Here is a 19371-nt window from a genome sequence, read left to right on the forward strand (position 1 = left end):
CGCCAGGGCAACGGTCTGGGCCAACAGGCTGCCGCGGTGGGAGCCCCGGCAGCCAATCGGGACAGTCCGAGGGCCCGCAAGCCGCCAATCAGAACTAAGGGTGGAGCGCGGGCTCCCACAGTCAACAGTCCCGAGCCGGGGGCGTGGCCTCGTTGCTCGTGGGGCTGGGGCCGGCCTCTGCCTTCTCCGGATACTGCCCTGCACCCCAGAGGTCCTGGAAAACTCGACCGAAATTTTCTTGTCCATCTCCGTTTTATTTAATGCATTTTTAAAAAGAAGGCGAATAATTGCATGGGAAAACTCAGCAAACAGCCATTTCTGCCAATTATGTATCAGTAGTAAAATCACCACGCGAACGTCTTTCCTCTTATCTTATTTTTTCAGAATTTTCGGTTTGGAAACTGAGAGATCCTTTTATAAAGCCTTTGGCCATGTTTCTACAGAACCGTATTCAACGCTTTACGTTAATGTGAACTTTTGTCCTGCCTGGATTCAGTCTCCATCATGAGTCATGCTCCCGGCTCTGCTCCGTGAGCTCCTGGGCCCCATGGGGACCACAATTCAGTCATCGGAGAGCTGCGCGGCCGAGGGATGGAGGGGATGAGCCGGTGTTGACCCAGGTGAGTGAGGCGGGCTGCACTACCACAGAGAGCAGTCACCCAAACCCTGTTGCTCCAACCACCCAGGAAGCAGTATGGAGCTGCTTCCTTTGCAGAAAAAGAAAAATTGAGACGTTTTGAATGGTGGTCAGTTGGCAACTTTAGTTAAACAAGATGCTGTTTCTGTTACACAAGTAAAGCCTTAGAAATCCACCAGAAGACAGGTGATGTAAGAATTGCGTGAGAAGATAACTCTTGTAACAGGAATTAAGCCTAACTGTGTTTATGCATCTCTGGTGTAATATTTTCAAGATACACTGCTGGCCCAGTCTTGAAAGTAATCATTTTTCAATGTCAAATGTTTGTCCACTGCATGTAGAGGTACTTAGACTAACTGTCACCAAGAGTAACAGGGCTTCAGAGTCCCCATTGTGGCTCAGCCAGTTAAGAACCTGACACAGTGTCTGTGAGGGTACAAGTTCAATCCCTGGCTTCACTCCGTGGGTTAAGGATCCCATGTTGCCACAAGCTGAGGCATAGGTCGCAGATGCGGCTCAGATCTGGCATGGCTATGGCGGCTGTGGCTGGCAGCTGCAGCTCCCATTAGACGCCTGACCTTAAAAAAAAAGAGAGAGAGAGAGTAATGGGGCTTCCTTTGGTTTTTTTAGGGCTTCACCTGCAGCATATGGGAGTTTCCAGGCTAAGAGTCTAGTGGGAGTTGCAGCTGCAGGCCTACACCACTGCAATGCAGAATCCAAGCCACGTATTCGACCTACACTCAAGCTCATGGCAATGCCAGATCCTTAACCACGGAGAGAGGCCAGGGATGGAACCCACATCCTCATGGATACGTCAGGTTTGTGACCGGCTGAGCCGCAGTGGGAAATCCTAGCAGGGCTTCCTTTTGCATAAGTCACAGCCCTGTTTGCCCAGGGCACTGCATATCAAGAGAACATCATTTTTTGAGATAGTTTATCAGGAATTCCCTGGTGGCCTAGTGGTTAAGGAACTGGTAGTTGTCACTGCTGTGGTGCAGGTTTGATCCCTGCCCTGGGAACTTCCACATGCCAGCAGTGCAGCCAAAAATAAATAAATAAATAAATAAATAAATAATGAAAATAGTTTATCATAGTAGAGCCATTATGACAAAAGAGTGTCTTTTTCTATTTCGGAATTGGTTAACAGAAGAGTACAGCACTAACCCAAGCTGACAACCCTCCTTACTAATTGAAATCATAATTTGATTTATAATGAAGAATGGCGGTCATTCTTCAGAATAAAGTTCTGACTTTTGGACTGTGATTGAAGTTACAAGTATTTGCAGCCGCCACATTAAATAAGAATCCAGGTGAGATGCTGTGCAATGAAAACACGACACAAGAAAAATCTATTTAGAATGAAAAATTCTCAATGTTTGTTTCCTACACTTTATCACAAGTGATCTTTCTGTCCTATAACAGCCTCGGCTGTTTAGGAGGATCCAACAGTTCCTCACATACAATCTTACTTCATGCACAGTTTTATTCAGCAGGTTATTAGAAGAAAATACATTATTCATTTGTTTGTATATGTTTTTATACAATGTGTATGTATTTTATATATGGGTAGGTATCTTATAGATTTATACCTTATTATATCTTATATAGGTATCTTATATAGCTCTCTCCTGCTTATGGATATTTTGGGAAGAGGAAAAAATGTGTTGGAGTATAAATTCCAGTTTTTCAAAGCCCTCGAACCCTTCCTGCCTGCCTGTGGTCTCTTGGTATGTCCCTGTTGTTGACGGAAGCTTGATCTATCCAAACTCCCCGGACACATCCTTCACGCTCTTGCCTATCCTTCCAACCCAGTAGCTAAAGGCAGGTTCAATTCTTTTTCCTAAACAGCCACCCCCTCAGGAAATCCAATCCTCTACAATATATTCTTTAGACCAGGGTTTCACAGACTGCAGGAATTTCTAAAATTTGTTTTCTCTCTTTCATGATAATCTAATTATTTCAAGACAAACAATTCCTTTTCAACACACTTGTGTCTTTCAATATTACAAAGCAGTTCAGGTTTTTGGCCCTGTTGAAAAAACAAGATGCTCTTCTCTGTAGGCACAGAGTGGGGCAGGATTTCTTTTTGTCCCTACTAGCCCCCTCTCCACTGCCCTGAATTATGTGTTAAAGTGATAATGATCTTTTTCTTTGGCAGAAAAACTTCCCCCCCCTTTTTTTTTGGTCTTTTGGGGGCCTCACCCCTGGTATATGGAGGTTCCCAGGCTAGGGGTCGAATCAGAGCTGTAGCCACTGGCCTACACCACAGCCACAGCAACGCGGGATCCAAGTGGCCTCTGCGACCTATACCACAGCTCATGGCAACGCTGGATCCTTAACCCACTGAGCGAGGCCAAGGATTGAACCCGCAACCTCATGGATACTAGTCAGATTCATTTCTGCTGAGCCACGATGGGAACTCCAAACTTCACATTTTAAAATAAATTTAAGCAAGATACTTTTCATGAGATTGAGTTGTACAATAAGAAATTTGGGGAAAGTGACAAAGAGTAAAAACAAAATTTACCTATGCCAGAACAGTTTAAATCATTTCATATTAAGTTTCTGTAATATAACAATTTGTATACAATGCTGGTGTTTTTGCTATTGTTTTTGAAGAACTATAAATAATTATACATGAAAAATAATAAGTAGGACCATTTATAATATATGATTTATTATTTAAAAGGCGAAATTGTCATTGGCTATCAGAAACCAAGGTCTAGAGCAGAGCTGTAGGATTTTTGTTTTGCATCGAAAAATGAGATGAATTTTTTATATTAATGTACTATTATATTCTGCTTCCTTCCCTCACTCCAGGGGAGTAATGGGACAGGGAGGGGTCGTCCTTCATTTCGTTAAAAGCAAGAGAGGAAACTCCCATGTGAAGAATGCCCTCCATGGACCGGAAGAAAAGTAACATTTTTTTCTTTTTTTTGAATTAATATATAGTTGAGTTATAGTGTTGTGTTAATTTCTGCTCTACAGCAAAGTGGCCCAGTCATTCATATATATATATATATTCTTTTTCTCATATTATCTTCCATCATGTTCTATCCCAAGAGACTGGATATAGTTGCCTGTGCTGTACAGTAGGATCTCATTGCTTTTCCATTCTGAATGTAATAGTTTGCATCTCTGAACCCCAAACTCCCAGTTCATCACAATCTCTCCCCCCTCTCCCTTGGCAACCACAACTCCGTTCTCTATACCTGTGAGTCTGTTTCTGTTCTGCAGATAGGTTCATTTGTGCCATGTTTTATTTATTTATTTATTTATGTTTGTCTTTTGTCCTTATAGGGCTGCACCCGCGGCACAGGGAGTTTCCCAGGCTAGGGGTCTAATCAGAGCTGTAGCCACCGGCCTAAGCCAGAGCCACAGAAACGCCAGCTCACAGCAATGCCGGATCCTTAACCCCCTGAGAGAGGCCAGGGATCAAACCCACAACCTCATGGTTCCTAATTGGATTAGTTTCCTCTGCGCCACGTCGGGAACTCCTGTGCCATGTTTTAGATTCCACATATAAGTGATATCATATGGTATTTGTTTTTCTCCCTCTGACTGCACTTCACTGAGTATGAGAATCTCTAGTTGCATCCATGTTGCTGCAAATGGCATTATTTCATTCTTCTTTAAGGCTGAGTGGTATGAAAAGTAACGTTATCATCATGGATAGGTAGTCGAGACCAAGAGAATTTTACACAAAGAATTCTGTACAAACTGACCTTTTGCTGAAGTAATTCTTATCTGCATTTTTCCTGCTGGTACCTTCACGAGGGCTCCCCCTTCAGAGCTTCCTGATTCCATTTAAAATGAGGTTTTCCTTTCTTTGTTTTCACAGAAGAAAGGCAACCCAGTTGCAGGTAGGAGGCTGAGAGGTCTGTGTTACCATACTTTTTTGAAAAATACATTTGAGTCTTCTGATAAAGATAAGATTGGGGGTTGTGGTCTCCAGTACCTCTTTATTACAAACGTATAGCAATCATAGATAAAATACAAATAGAAAAAATAAGCCTAGAAGCCATGGAGTACCAATAAACCTGGAGGATCAGAAATGGGAGTGAAAATAGGAAATTCCTCACTCAAAATCCATCTGCCATCTAAATCCCTAGTCCACTGAGGAAACACAACACGGAAAGATGGTGACTCATCAGGAGATGAATGCACTGTAGGTAGATTTTATTTTTAATCCAGTGGTTTGTAAAGCATTTTAAATAATGACACACTTAAAGAAATAAGTATACACTTAAAAAAATAAATGAAAGAATGATAATGATTACAAAAATATTTCCATGCAAAGGGAATAAAGCAAAAGCAGGTAGACAAAAAAAAAAAAGCAGAACCCAGGAGAACAGGATCTTAGCCATGGGGGTAAAAGAGAGCTCAAACTCACTCATTAGAATGCAAAAGGAAATTCTCCTGGGACACAATTTTTAAAAAGCTGTTCAAGGAGTTCCCATCGTGGCTCAGCAGTAACGAACCCAACTCGTATCCATGAGGACTCAGGTTTGATCCCTGGTCTCAGTCAGTGGGTTAAGGATCTGGCATTGCTGTGGCATAGGCTGGCAGCTGCAGCTCCAATTTGACCCCTAGGCTGGGAACTTCCTTTTTTTTTTTTGTGGAGTCTTTGTCTGGTTTTGGTACCAGGGTGACGGTGGCTTCATAGAATGAGTTTGGGAGTATCCCTTCTTCTGCAATTTTTTGAAATAGTTTCAGAAGGAGAGGTGTTAGCTCTTCTCTAAATGTTTGATAGCATTCGCCTGTGAAGCCATCTGGTCCTGGACTTTTGTTTGTTGGAAGTTTTTTAATCACAGTTTCAATTTCGGTTCTTGTGATGGGTCCATTCATCTTTTCTCTTTCATCTTGGTTTAGTCTTGGAAGAGTGTACTTTTCTAAGAATTTGTCCATTTCTTCTAGGTTTTCCATTTTATTGGCATATAGTTGCATATAGTAGCCTCTTATGATCCTTTGTATTTCTGTGGTGTCCGTTGTTATTTCTCCTTTTTCATTTCTAATTTTATTGATTTGAGTCCTCTCTCTTTTTTGCTTGATTAAGTCTGGCTAGGGGTATATCAATTTTGTTGATCTTTTCAGAGAACCAGCTTTTTGTTTCATTGATCTTTTCTATGGTTTTCTTTGTTTCTATTTCATTGATTTCTGCTCTGATCTTAATGATTTCTTTCCTTCTACTAACTTTAGGTCTTGTCTGTTCTTCTCTCTCAAGCTGCTTTAGATGTAAAGTTAGCTTGTTTATTTGGGCATTTTCTTGTTTCCTGAGGTGGGCTTGTATTGCTATAAACTTTCCTCTTAGAACGGCTTTTGCTGCATCCCATAGGTTTTGGAGTGTTGTATCTTCGTTGTCATTTGCTGCTAGGTATTATTTAATTTCCTCTTTGATTTCTTCAGTGATCCATTGGTTGTTTAGTACCATGTTGTTGAGTCTCCACGTGTTTGTGTTTTTTGCAGTTTTTTTCTTGTTGTTGATTTCCAGTCATATAGCATTGTGGTCAGAAAAGATGCTTGATATGATTTCAATTTTCTTAAAGTTACTGAGGTTGGATTTGTAGCCCAGGATATGGTCAATCTTAGAGAACGTTCCATGTGCACTTGAGAAGAATGTGTATTCTGCTGCTTTTGGATGAAATGTCCTATAAATATCTATTAAGTCCATCTGGTTTAATGCTTCATTCAGGGCCTGTGTTTCCTTATTGATTTTCTGTCTGGTTGATCTGTCCATTGCTGTAAGTGGGGTGTTAAAGGCCCCCACTATGACTGTGTTATTGTCGATTTCTCCTTTTAAGGTTGTTAGCAGTTGCCTTATATATTGTGGTGAACTTGTGTTGGGTGCGTAGATACTTAAAATTGTTATAACATCTTCTTGGATTGATCCTTTGATCATTATGTAATGTCCTTCTTTGTCCCTGAAAATATTCTTCATTTTAAAGTCTATTTTATCTGACATGAGTATTGCTACTCCACCTTTCTTTTGATCCCCGTTTGCATGAAATATTTTCTTCCATCCTCTCACTTTCAATTTGTATGTGTCCCTAGAAGTGAAGTGGGTCTCTTGAAGACAGCATATGTATGGGTCTTGTTTTTCTATCCATTCAGCCAGTCTGTGTCTTTTGGTTGGGGCGTTTAGTCCATTGACATTTAAGGTAATTATTGATATGTATGTTCTTATTGCCATTTTATTAATTACTTTGGATTTGTTTTTGCTGCTCTTTTTCCTTTCCTTCTTCTCTTGTTCTTTTCTGCCTATAGAAGTTCCTTTAGTATTTGTTGTAAGGCTGGTTTAGTGTTGCTGAATTCTCTCAGCTTTTGCTTATCTGAGAAGGTTTTGATTTCTCCTTCAAATCTGAAGGAGAGCCTTGCTGGGTAGAGTAATCTTGGTTGGAGGTTTTTTCCTTTCATCACGTTGAGTATATCATGCCACTCCCTTCTGGCCTGCAGAGTTTCTGTTGAAAAATCTGCTGATAGCCTTATCGGGGTTCCCTTGTATGTTATTTGTTTCTTTTCCCTAGCTGCTTTCAAGATTTTCTCTTTGTCCTTAATTTTGGTCAGTTTGATTAGTATGTGTCTCGGGGTGTTCCTCCTTGAATTTATTTTGTATGGTACTCGTTGTGCTTCCTGGATTTGAGTGAGTGATTCCTTCCCCATGTTAGGGAAGTTTTCAGCTATTATCTCTTGGAATATTTTTTCTGTCTCCTTCTCTCTCTCTTCTCCTTCTGGCACCCCTATAATACGGATGTTGGTGTGTTTCACGTTGTCCCAGAGTTCTCTGAGACTCTCTTCATTTGTTTTCAATCTTTTTTCTCTTTTCTGTTCTGCATCCGTAATTTCCACTATCTGTCCTCCACCTTGCTTATTTGTTCTTCTGCCTCCTGTGTTCTGCTGTTAGCTGCTTCTAGTGAATTTTTTATTTCAGTGATTGTATTTTGCATCTCTTCTTGTTTAAGTTTGATATCTTGTATCTCTTTAGTTAGTGTTTCCTGTAAGTTATCCATCTTTGCCTCCAGTTTATTTCCAGTGTCTTGCATCTTCTTCAGCATCGACAGTCTAAAGTCTTTTTCCTGGAGGCTGAGAATCTCCTCATGTCTTAGCTGTTTTTCTGGGGTTTTTCCTTTCTCCCTCATCTGAGTTATAGTTCTTTGTCTTTTCATTTTTATAGGTTTTTGGTGTGGTGACCTTTTTACAGATAGTAGAGTTGTAGCCTCTCTTACTTCTGATGTCTGCCCCCCTGTGGCTGAAGTCAGTATGGGGGGCTTGCTGTAGGCTTCCTGATGGGAGGGGCTGATGCCTGCCCCCTGATAGGAGGAGCCGATTCTAATCCCTCTGGTGGGTGGGGCTTAGTCTCTGGATGGGGTTAGAGGCAGCTGTGTGCCTGAGGGGTCTTTAGGTAGCCCGTTTACTGAGGGGTGGGCTGTGATCCCACCTGGGTTGTTGTTTGGCCTGGGACTTCTCAGCAGCTGGCTGACGGGTGGGGCCAGATTTTCCCAAAATGGCCCCCTCCAGAGAAAGGCACTGCTGCTGAAGATTCCCGAGAGCTTTGCTTTCAATGTCCTTCCCTCACAACAAGCCACGTTCACCTCTGTTTTCCCAGGATGTCCTCCAAGAACTGCAATCAGGTTTGACCCAGATTCCCTTGGAGACTTTGCTTTGCCCTGGGACCCAGTGCACATGAAAGTCTGTGTGTGCCTTCCAAGAATGGGGTCTCCGTTTCCCCCAGTCCCATGGAGCTCCTGCACACAAGCCCCACTGGCCTTCAATGCCAGATGCTCCGGGGCTCTTTCTCCGTGTGCCAGATCCCCACACGAGAGAGTTTGATGTGGGGCTCAGAACTCTCACTCCTGTAGGTGAGTCTCTGTGAACCAGTTAGTTTCCAGTCTGTGGAGCTTCCCACCCAGGAGGTATGGGGTTGTTTATATCACAAAATCGCCCCTTCTACCTCTTGATGTGGCCTCCTCTTTATCTTCTGGAATAGGGTATCTTTTTTAAGGTTTCCAGTCAATTTTGGTGAAGTGTGCTCAGCCTTTAGTTGTGAATTTTGTTAATTTTAGGAGAGAAGTTGAGCTCCAGTCCTTCTATTCAGCCATCTTAATCCCGTCCGGCTGGGAACTTCCATATGCTGCAGGTGCACCCCTAGAAAGTCAAGGAAAAAAAAAGCTATTCAACTGGCAAAGATAAAAAGGTTGGTAATAAACCATGTCAGTGAATAGGAGCAAAATCTCAAAAATTACGAATAGAAACTTAACTGGTCGAGTCTCTGCAGAGGATGAAAACAATATTCATCAAAATGACAAACACGCTCTGACACAGCAATGCCTCTTCTGGCTGTACATCCTTACAGATGTATTCACATACACAGAGTAACTTCAGCATATCGTTATTTATTGCACACTCTTTTCAGCATTGAAAGGCTCGTCAGCATGAGACAAGTTAGATTAGTGCATATTCATACAATGAAACGCTGTGCAGCCATAAAAGAATGATGAAGACCATCTCAAAGTGAGTCAGAAAAATTTCTGAGGGATTTCCCTTTGTGGCTCAGTGGGTTAAGGACCCGAGTAGTATCCATGAGGGTGTGGGTTCGATCCCTGGCCTTGCTCAGTGGGTTAAGGATCTGGTGTTGCCACAAGCTGGGACATAGGTGGAGGATATGGCTGGGATCTGGTGTTGCTGTGGCTGTGGTTGTGGTGCAGGCTGGCAGCTGCAGCTCTGATTCAACCCCTAGCCTGGGAACTTCCATGTGCTGCAGGTGTAGCCCTTAAAAGAAAAAAGAAAGAAAAAGAAAAAAACTTCTGAGCTGTATTTTTTCCTAGTAGAAATTAATTTATTATACTTGGCAGACTTTACAATATATTTGTAAAAGATTAAAGAGTCTCTGGAACTTACATAAAACATTTACTGATAGAGCAAAGTTACTACCCTAAAATCAAAGTTACTATTTAAATTTCTTCTTTTTCAACCCTACCACCACCATCATTACCAAGATATTTTTTTAAGTGAAAGAAGCAAGATGCTGGAATTCCCGTCGTGGCTCAGTGGAAACGAATCTGACTAGCATCTTTGAGGATGCAGGTTCAATCCTTGGCCTCACTCAGTGAGTTAAGGATCTGGCATCGCCATGAGCTGTGGTGTAGGTCGCAGATGCAACTCGGATCTGGTGTTGCTGTGGCTGTGGTGTAGGCCAGCGGCTACAGCTCCAATTCAACCCCCAGCCTGGGAACCCCCATATACTGCAGGTACAGCTCTAAAAAGACCAAAAAAAAAAAAAAAAAAAAAAAAAAAAGCAAGATGCAGGTCATGGTTTATGGCGAGCTAAGCTACCATATTCTTTAAACAAAGGGAAGAGATTAATAGATGGAGAGAGAGATAGATGAACATACACACATGCATATATTCATATATAAGATTATGTATTTTACATAAATATATTTGTACATATATTGGCAAATGTATATCATATCTTTGATAGAAAATAAAAGAAAATGATACTATGGATGCAAAAAGGGTGGGCAACCAATAGCTATAAGGTAGAACTGTGGATAAAATCAACACTTTGCTGTGTTTCATTTGTTAACTTCTGAATTTGTCTTTTTTTTTTTTTTTTTTTTTTGCTATTTCTTTGGGCCGCTCCCTCGGCATATGGAGGTTCCCAGGCTAGGGGTCGAATCGGAGCTGTAGCCACCGGCCTACCTCAGAGCCACAGCAACGCGGGATCCGAGCCGCGTCTGCAACCTACACCACAGCTCATGGCAACGCCGGATCCTTAACCCACTGAGCAAGGGCAGGGACCGAACCCGCAACCTCATGGTTCCTAGTCGGATTCGTTAACCACTGCGCGACGGGAACTCCCTGAATTTGGACCACTAGGTAAAAAACTAGGAATCGTGGGATTTCTTGGGATAGGACTAGACTTTACAGAGTTAAAAAGAAAAGTAGTCAGTTATGAAATAGCCCATATAAATGTACCCTGAAGCCAGCATAATAAGGAGAGAAAACCCAAAAAAGAGAAAAACATCAGAAACGACTACGAAAGGGCTATTGCGCTGTGAAGAATAAAGCAAAACGAAGTCACAGGTGTGCAGCTGGGCCATGCTAAGAAAACAGTGGCCATGGCGGAGAAGCAGCATTTGGAGAACTGAAAAATATTCCGGAGCTGAAGAAACGCGGGAGCCCTCAGACTGAACGCATAAAGGATCTGATGCTTTTTCCTCGGGGCTATGGGAGAGGCTGTGTCCTGGGCTAGAGTCGTCCGTATTACCACTGAACCAGCCTTAACTCACAGCTTTGAGGTTGTGCACTATTCTTCCATCGACAGATGTGTGTGCCCTTAAAATGAGTGAGCTGGACTCAATCTGTTTCAAGATAGATAATGTAAGAAAACGAAGGGGAGTATGTTGTTTAAATTCATAGCATGTAAACATGTATTTAGGAATCCATATTTATGTGCCTCTCGCTAAATTCCTTCTGCGCTAAGGCACGGAGAACTTGAGCCTCAGTAAGTCCAGACACCGGAACTAAACCCCCCAACAAATGGAAGATGTCAACTGCTTGACGAAGCGTTCTTCATTCCAGAAAGAAGGTCAAGGGGCGGTGCATCTCAAGGACTCCGGAACCCCTCCCAGCATTGCCGCGGAGCACCCGCTTGGAGGAAGAAGGCAAGCGTGCGTCTCCCCGATCCTTACCTGCGGCCCTATTTTCCACTCCCAAACTCTAAGACCCCTTCCTGTTCTCTCCCAAAGGAGGGCACAGTCTCTAGGGCCTTAGCCTGCGGTGGCCTCCTTTGCCTGGCAAAGCAGTAAAAGTGACTCCTTTCTCCTTCAAAAAATAAAATAACCCCCCAAGACTACAGTGGATACTTGTTTCTCCTAAGCTCATGAGCAAGAGAAATATGTACACCAATTTTCATTACTGTGTGGGAAAGAAAGGAGAGGGGTAAGACTGAGGAATGGTTTTCTGTGGTCTCGTATTGTGTGTGGTCTGAAGACAACGCCCATAGGAACACATGGATTTGCTGTAGCAGAAGAGGAGGTACGGGGCGCCCTAGGCGTTTCGTGGCAGGTTCAGGAGACGTGGCCCAGGAGCCCGTGATGCACATTCAGGATGAGGTCCTGGCTGGTGGGGCGGGCTGCGCACCCCACCTGACTCAGGCACTGGGCCATTGTGACGTGTCACAGAAGGTGATGCAACAGAATGGCCCGCAGCATCTCAAGATGTGTTCACTCTCAGTTTCCCCCTCGAAGGAGAAACACCTGAGAAGTAAGAAGACAAGGAACCCAACCCAACCTAAACTCACTCTCACAGCGTCATGGTTTCTAGAAAGTAGCAAAGAGAAAAGGAACGGTATTCTTCCTTCTACCAGCAAGTTTTTACTCAGCAGGGGAAATGAGTGGCAGACCGAAGTTGAGAAGGGGTGCGAGGTTTTTCAGGGGTCGTTCTGAAGAAGCCAGCAGCAGCTCCAGCAGGAGTGCTGAGCTCTCAGAGCAGGAAAACCCTGATTCCAACGGGTACGTAACTAGAGTGATCGCCATAGGAGCTGATGTTACCCCCGTCACATGTGCTCGGTTCACTCTGAAAGTAACCCTCCTTTACCGTTTTCAAACACTCTCCTCTGAAGGTTTCTCTCTCTCTCTCTCTGGCTGCACCAGCTGCATATGGAAGTTCCCAGGCCAGGGTTCGAACCTGCACCGGAACGAAGACAATGCCAGGCCACAGTGGGAACTCCTCTCTCTTAATTTATTTTTCTTGAAGTATAATTGATTTACAGTGCTGTGTTTCAGGCATACAGCAAAGTGTTTAGTTATATATATATATGTTCTTTTGTGTGTGTGTTTTGTCTTTTGTCTTTTCAGGGCTGCACCTGCAGCATATGGAGGTTCCCAGGCTAGGGGTCTAATTGGAGCTATAGCTGCCGACCTACGCGACAGCCACAACAACGCAGGATCTGAGCTGTGTCTGCGACCTACACCACAGCTCACGGCCACGCTGGATCCTTAACCCACTGAGCGAGGCCACGGACTGAATGTGCAACCTCATGGTTCCTAGTCGGATTTGTTTCCACTGTGCCACGATGGGAACACCTATATATTCTTTTTTAGATTGATTTTCCTCTATAGGTTATTGAAAGATATGGAGATAGTTCCCTCTGCTGTACGGTAGATCCCATAGGTTATCTATTTTATATACACTAGGGTGTATCTGTTAATTCCACATTCCTCGTTTATCCCTCCTCGCAGCCTTTCCCCTTTGGTAACTGTAAGTTTGTTCTCTATGTCTGTGAGTCTGTTTCTGTTTTGTAAATAAGTTCATTTGTATCATTTTTTTTAGGTTCCACATATAAGCGATATCATATGACATTTAGCTTTCCCGGTCTGGCTTACTCTGCTGATATGATCATCTTTCAGTCCGTCCATGTAGCTGCAAAGGGCATTGTTTCCCTGAGTCCAGCCATCAAACCTGCATCTTCGTGGATACTAGTCAGATTCGTTTCCGCTGAGCCACAGGAACGCTTGAAGGTTTCTCTTGACCTGCATCTGTGGCCTGCGGTCTTCTTTCTGTCCTGGGGGTATTTGATTAATCACAGCAAGAGGGGGCATGTCTTCTTATGAAAGGGAAGACATTCTTTGTAAAAGAATGAGCTTGGGTGGCAGTATGAAATCACGGTTGTGACCTGCAGCCTCACCGATTATCCGCCTTCTTGACAGTGGCCTGGCTGGCCCAGCCTCTGCCCTGAGCAGGACCAGTCTTCAGCATTCTGGACATGGTGGCATTCGGTACATCCTTGGGTGAGACCTGATGAAACAGGCTGGTAGTGGGTATACGCTTTGAACTAATAATTGTGTTTCCTCTAATTAGAGCCCTTGGGGAATTGCCTGTAGGGAGACAGCAGGAAAGCCCCACCCACGTGGGTGGGCCAAAGACCCAAGCCGCTTCACCTGCCCCCTGTGCTCTGCCTCTTGGGAAAACAGAGTAATAAAATAGGAGTTCCCGATGTGGCGCAGCAGAAATGAATCTGACTAGCATTTACGAGGATGCAGGTTTGATCCCTGGCCTTGCTCAGAGAGTTAAGGATCCAGTGTTGCTGTGAGCTGTGGTGTAGGCTGCAAACGTGGATTGGATCCCACGTTGCTGTGGCTATAGGCCAGCAGCTACAGCTCCAATTTGACCCCAAACCCGGGAACCTCCATATGCTGCGAGTGTGGCCCTAAAAAAAAAAAAAAAAAAAGTAATAAAATAACCATCCCTGTGGTAACAGTTAAGTTTTTATACAAAGACTTAATTAACCTTTGGTTCAGGAAGCAGTGTCAGTCCATCGGGAGGGTTCTATGACTTTTAAACAACTCTCTAGACAGTGGATCCCTACGTGATCAGTGATATTTAAAGGAGTCTGGTGGTTCCAAGAATTCACTTCCAGGATTCCCATTGTGGTTTGGTGGGTTAAGAACACGACATAGTGTCCATGAGGATACGGGTTTGATCCCCAGTCTTGCTCAGTGGGTTAAGAATCCAGCATTGCTTCAACCTGCAGTATAGGTCACAGATGCAGCTCGGATCCCGAGTTGCTATGGCTGTGGTGTAGGCTGGCAGCTGTGGCTCTGATTTAACCCCTAGCCTGGGAACCTCCATATGCTGCAGATGAGGCCCTAATAAAAAAGAAAGAAAGAGAAAAGGAAAAAGCATGCAATTCCGTTCAGAGTTGGGAAAACCTTTTAGCACATTCTCTGGACACCAACAGGCATAACTGAATTTTATAGGAAGATAAGCTACTTAAAGAGTCTAGATTGGGGGGAATTAGGTGGCTCATCATGTAGGGGAACTAAATTTGCCAGCCAGAATATGTCTCGTTGGCAGGAGGGTTAATTTACGCTGAATATTTTCAAGAAACAGAAGGCTTACCTCCCCCTTAGCTGCCTAAAGATTTGAGAGGAAGGGGCTGTTGCTAGACCAGAGCTATCACCAGAGAGATGGGCAAGGAATTCGGATGAAGGGTGTGGGGAATTGGCAGGGCCCGGAGATCAGAGTCCACTCCAGGTCCCACTGTCCCTCTCTTTATTTACCGGACCTTCGTTTTCCCATCCCCGTGTGAATCGCCTTCCTCCCCTTTCAAGTCCTAACCCCTACCCCTACCTCCTCTTTCGTCTTTAGCTGAAGATGGTAGGGTTTTTTTTTTTTTTTTTTTTTGCCAGTTAGAGCCACAGCATTTATTTCAGACACCCAGGGAGCCACAGGCTGTCACATGGGGGCACCTCTGGGTGGTGGAGGTGGGGGAAGGGAGATAAGAGATCACATGGCATTATCAGGTGTGGCACTTGGTCCTTTTATTCTCTGCCGCAGAAATGATTCCTCCCTGCCAGCCCGGAGCCCTGGGATGCAGAAAAATCTTTCTGTAGACACGGTGTGACGCCCAGAAAGAGCAGTCCTGGGGTGGGGGTTTTGGCAGATGGTGCTGACATGCTCAGGGCAGAAGGGTGACATGGGCACTGAGTCACAGGCTGGCTCCCAGGTTAAGTTCCAGTGACTGCTGGGTTAGGAGGACAGACGGGGCTGCTTAAAGTCCCAAGATTAAAATGTCCTAGTGCTGGATGGACAGCTCTTCCCTCTGCTGAGAGGCTGCCCTTCTCCCTCAGTTCTCCGTGCCTCCCAGGCCCAGCTGGGCAAGGGAAGTGGCCTCCTGCAGCGCCCCCTGCAGGCAGCCCATTTTGGTGCCTGTGGCCGGCACGGTTGCATCTTTGCCACCACCTTTGCCATCCATCAAGCCTGACACCTGTTGCACCCACTCGCTGGCTTTCAGGCCCCGGTTGGCTGCATTCTGGAGACTTGACATAAGCAGGTGATCTTGCCAGCCTCCTTGTCCACTGTGAAGAGCATGGCAGACGGCAGAGGGGGATGCGTCTGGAAGAGCTTCAGGGCCTCGTTCAGAGCCTTGGCTGAGGTGCTGCTCTGCATCTCCAAGGGGACAAGGGGCGAGCTGGGGTTGCTGTCAGGGAGCGGCTTTGTCTTCTGGACGTCAGCTTTACCAGCCCCGTCTCGGTCATCCATGCCCTTCTTCAAGGATTTGTGATTCTCCCAGAATTTTCTTTCTGCCGTTGGGAGAGGACTTCGGGGGCCAGGGCCTCCCCCAGGTCAGCAGTCTCCCTCAGCACATCCATATTTGGTGCAGGCTGGGCCTTCACTTTGGCCTCCACAGCAGAGAGGGCTTTCTGCAAGCTCTTCGTCTCCCTGAGGGCCTTCTGGGCTTCAGCACCTGTGACGGCAACACTCTTCCAGATGCCCTTGGCAGTAGCCTCTTCACTCACCATCACTGAAGCTCCCACGGGACTTGAATTCTGCAGATGTGTCCCCTAGAGATGGCACGGACGTGAGCAAGCCAGCAGGACCAAGGAGGCATCCAATCGCTCAGACACGGGGACTCCCAATGGAGGTGACTCCCACAGGGTCAGGACTGGTCTCATCAAACACAGGCCTCAGGCCCTGGATGGCTTTAGCTGCTGCCAGAGGACAGTCCTTGGTGTACACTGCTTGGCTGCCTCACTCATCTCATCAGCAAGCTCCTCAGCGTTCTTCTTCTTCTTCTTCATGTTTTAAAATTTTACTTTTATTTTTTTACTTTATTTATTTATTTATTTGTTTATTTATTTATTTATTTATTTATTTATTTATTTTCAGGGCCGCACCCACAGCATATGGAGGTTTCCAGGCTAGGGGTCTAATCGGAGCTGTAGCCATTGGCCTACACCACAGCCACAGCAATGTGGGATCTGAGCCACATCTGCGACCTATAGCACAGGTCACGGCAACGCCAGATCGTTAACCCACCAAGCAAGGCCAGGGATCAAACCCACCACCTCATGGTTCCTACTCGGATTCGCTCCCGCTGTGCCATGATGGGAACTCCCTCTTCTTTTTTTAATACAAGTTCCCAGGCCAGGGATTGAATCCGAGCTGCAGCTGTGACCTACGCCACAGCTGCAGCAACACCAGATCCTTTACCCGCTGAGCCACAGTGGGAACTCAGCTCCTCGACCTTCATGATCTGTTGGGTAGGCAAGGCTCCCTTGGCAGTGACGTCACAGGGAAGGTGGTCAGGAGCAACCGGGGAGCCCCTCTGGTCAGCCTCCCAAGCACGGAGGACAGGGTGAAGTTCATCCCTCATGACAGGCCTCTACTGGGGCTCATTGGTAACCAGCTGGACCTGCTGCCCCGCTTCCAGGCTGCCGTAGATGGTTCCTACGTGCAGCCCGTACCTTCCTCAGACCTGAGCGTTCTTCAGTGTAAACTCAGTTCTGTCTTCACTGCTGTCATCACCCTCCACCAGGTAGCCTTGGTTGTGGCTTTGCCCTCCTCGCTCAGCATAGAAGCAGGTCTTGCCCAGCACCGCTCCACGCTCCTGGCCTGCAGACATGACATCTTGTCCCCATGCAGATTCATCACTGTGGCCATCACCTCTCAGACGCGAAGCTCCCACTGGTGTCCAAATGGTCGCCATACTTTGGGGAATCACCGGCTGCCTCCAGATCCTTTTCCTGGAGCTCTTCAGTAGCATAAACATCCAGCATCATGAGGTCTCCCCGACCTGCTCCCTTGACCTGTGACTTCAGTTGGACCAGTTTCCTCGCCTCTTCAAAGCCACCCATATCTACCAGCAAGCCCACCTCTTCAGCAGTCTCCAGTGAAATCCCCTGGAAACACAGAGGTGTCCCAGAGGAGCCAAGCAGCGCTCCGGGGCATGGTTTTGCTCTCTCCCGGGCTCTGAATTTTCCTGTCCAAGATACGTGCCCTCTGCTGAGCAGCTTGAGAAATCGCACTTCTTCATTAATGATGTCCTTCACCAGCTCAGGAAATGCATCACCCAGGGACTGGACAACATCTACTAATGTAGCCAAGAAACCCCTGCTGGCATGGAGTTTTTCATGGGATTATCATTCCCGGTGGAGAATCCGTCTCAACACATACCCCTGCCCTGTGTTGTCTGGTCAGCAGCCCTTGGCCAGGGCCACAGTGATGGTCCACACAGGGTCAGCCAGCACCCAGGAGGCCGTGTTGATCCCATCAGCAGCAGCATCACCAACTTTCCCAACCTGTGCCCTTCTGAATGGCTTCAAAGTAAAGGACAAAAAGGTCATCGTTGTAGTCGGACGTCTTATTCTGCAGCACAGACACCGTCAACTCCAGGCCCATCCCTGTGTCAGCAGCTTTCCTTGGGAGAGGTTTCCACATGCCCTTGGTTTCCTTGTTATACCGGATGGATGCAAGGTTCCAGGTCACCAGCCCATCGCAGTCATCCGGTTGACGAGATGTGCTGCACTCCAGCCACCAGTCTGGTCACGGTGGATTTCTCTGCAGGGACCACGTGGGCCCGTGTCACTCATCTCTCAGAAGTTATCCTCTATGTAACCAGGGAGGGTTTTGCTGTCATCCAGCCCCAAATTTTGTCAGATCTGCTTGCACTCCAGTTCTGGTTCTAAGCCAACCTGCTTTACCACCAAAGTATGTAACATAGAGTCTTTCAACTGGAATGCCAAACTCGTGGATATTCTAGAGCCATCTTACTTGTCAGTTCCTTGAAGTAATCTCCAAAAGACTGGAAGCCCAACATCTCAGAAAAGGTGTGATGATCAGCATCCTTGCCCACGTCATCGGGTTGTTGTGCTTGTCCCCAGCATGGATCCATTTCTGGGTATTGGCAGCTCTGCTCCCCAGCCTGGATCCATTTCTGGTTATTGGCAGCTCTGCTCAACGTTGCCACTGAGCTGTCCAGTTAAGATTTGTGCTCTTTTCTACATGTGTGCAGTAGTTCAATAAAAAGTTGAGAAAAGGTTATGATTGCTTTACATTTTTTTTTCTTTTTTGGCCACCCCATGGCATGTGGATTTCCTGGACGAGGGATCAGATCCGAGCCGTAGCTGTGACCTAAGCCACAACTGCGGCAGCTCTGAATCCTTAACCCACTGTGTCGTGCAGGGGATCGAACTTGTGTCCCAGCACTCCCAAGACACCACAGCAAGAACTCCTGCTTTAAATAATTTTATCAGGTAGCTGCTCATCGTCATATTTCTCTAGCTTAATATTTAATTTCCGCAGAATTAGACTCTGCCTTTTTCTTAATTGTTCCCTCTGCATTTGACCTCCAGGACAACCTCCCTTGTTTTGTTCTTTATAAACATTTATAGGGATAAAAACATGTAACAGCATGACAGTAATGTGTGTGAAAGAAAGGGGTCTGTACGTATGTGTGTGTGAATAGTAAATACACCAGCCTGAGTACTATTTACCGTCAATTGCAAAGATAATGGATTAGAAATTGAATTAACTCACATACTCAACCTAGTTATGTCTGCTGACTTGGTTGTAGTGGTTAATGTTCAAATTAAAGGTTAAGGGAGATGTGTTAAAGTCTTTTTGCTGTTGTCTTTATTCTTCTTAGGTTGACTCGGTCACGGAAGCTTGTCATGAGTATGGTGTTTATATTGACTTTTCTTCTTCTGGGTAAGTCTTTCTAAGTCATGATCCTTAAAACTGCTTTACAGAATGTTTTGAGATTGCAGTGAGATGATTCACATTTGTAAGTAAATGCCCTGGAAGTGACTGCATGTTCTTTTGTGAAAAAAAAAAAATAACAGCTTTTTTATTATAGTTGGTTTACAATGCTCTGTCAGTTTCTGCTGTACAGCAAAGTGACCGAGTTACACATGTACATGTCTTCTCTCTCTCACATTATCCTCCATCAT

General features: G+C 45.3%; 1 protein-coding gene and 1 pseudogene across 5 annotated transcripts in view; one reads left to right on the forward strand and one right to left on the reverse strand.

The window, feature by feature from the left end:
* The first annotated feature begins 138 nt into the window (after positions 1-138).
* SUN3 (Sad1 and UNC84 domain containing 3) overlaps positions 139-19371 on the forward strand; it is a 45976-nt gene continuing 26743 nt past the window's right edge. The window contains exons 1-4 of one of the 5 annotated variants that reach the window (XM_085005594.1): positions 139-620; positions 2246-2364; positions 3458-3553; positions 19068-19129. In XM_085005594.1, coding sequence (XP_084861720.1) covers positions 2297-2364; positions 3458-3553; positions 19068-19129 — 226 coding nt within the window. In that variant the 5' untranslated portion in view covers positions 139-620; positions 2246-2296. Of the gene's footprint in view, positions 621-2245; positions 2365-3457; positions 3554-8697; positions 8829-11818; positions 12151-19067; positions 19130-19371 lie in introns of those variants that run through there. The other 4 variants (XM_085005595.1, XM_085005597.1, XM_085005596.1 and 1 more) reach the window with 4 other exon arrangements.
* On the reverse strand, positions 15267-18503 carry LOC110257609 (alanine--tRNA ligase, cytoplasmic pseudogene; annotated as a pseudogene).

Source organism: Sus scrofa, chromosome 18, assembly GCF_054392235.1.
Source record: "Sus scrofa isolate SSC_HxYL_T2T_F1_AM1 chromosome 18, Sscrofa_HxYL_maternal_Yorkshire_Landrace_v2.0, whole genome shotgun sequence".
NCBI classification, from domain to species: Eukaryota; Metazoa; Chordata; class Mammalia; order Artiodactyla; family Suidae; genus Sus; species Sus scrofa.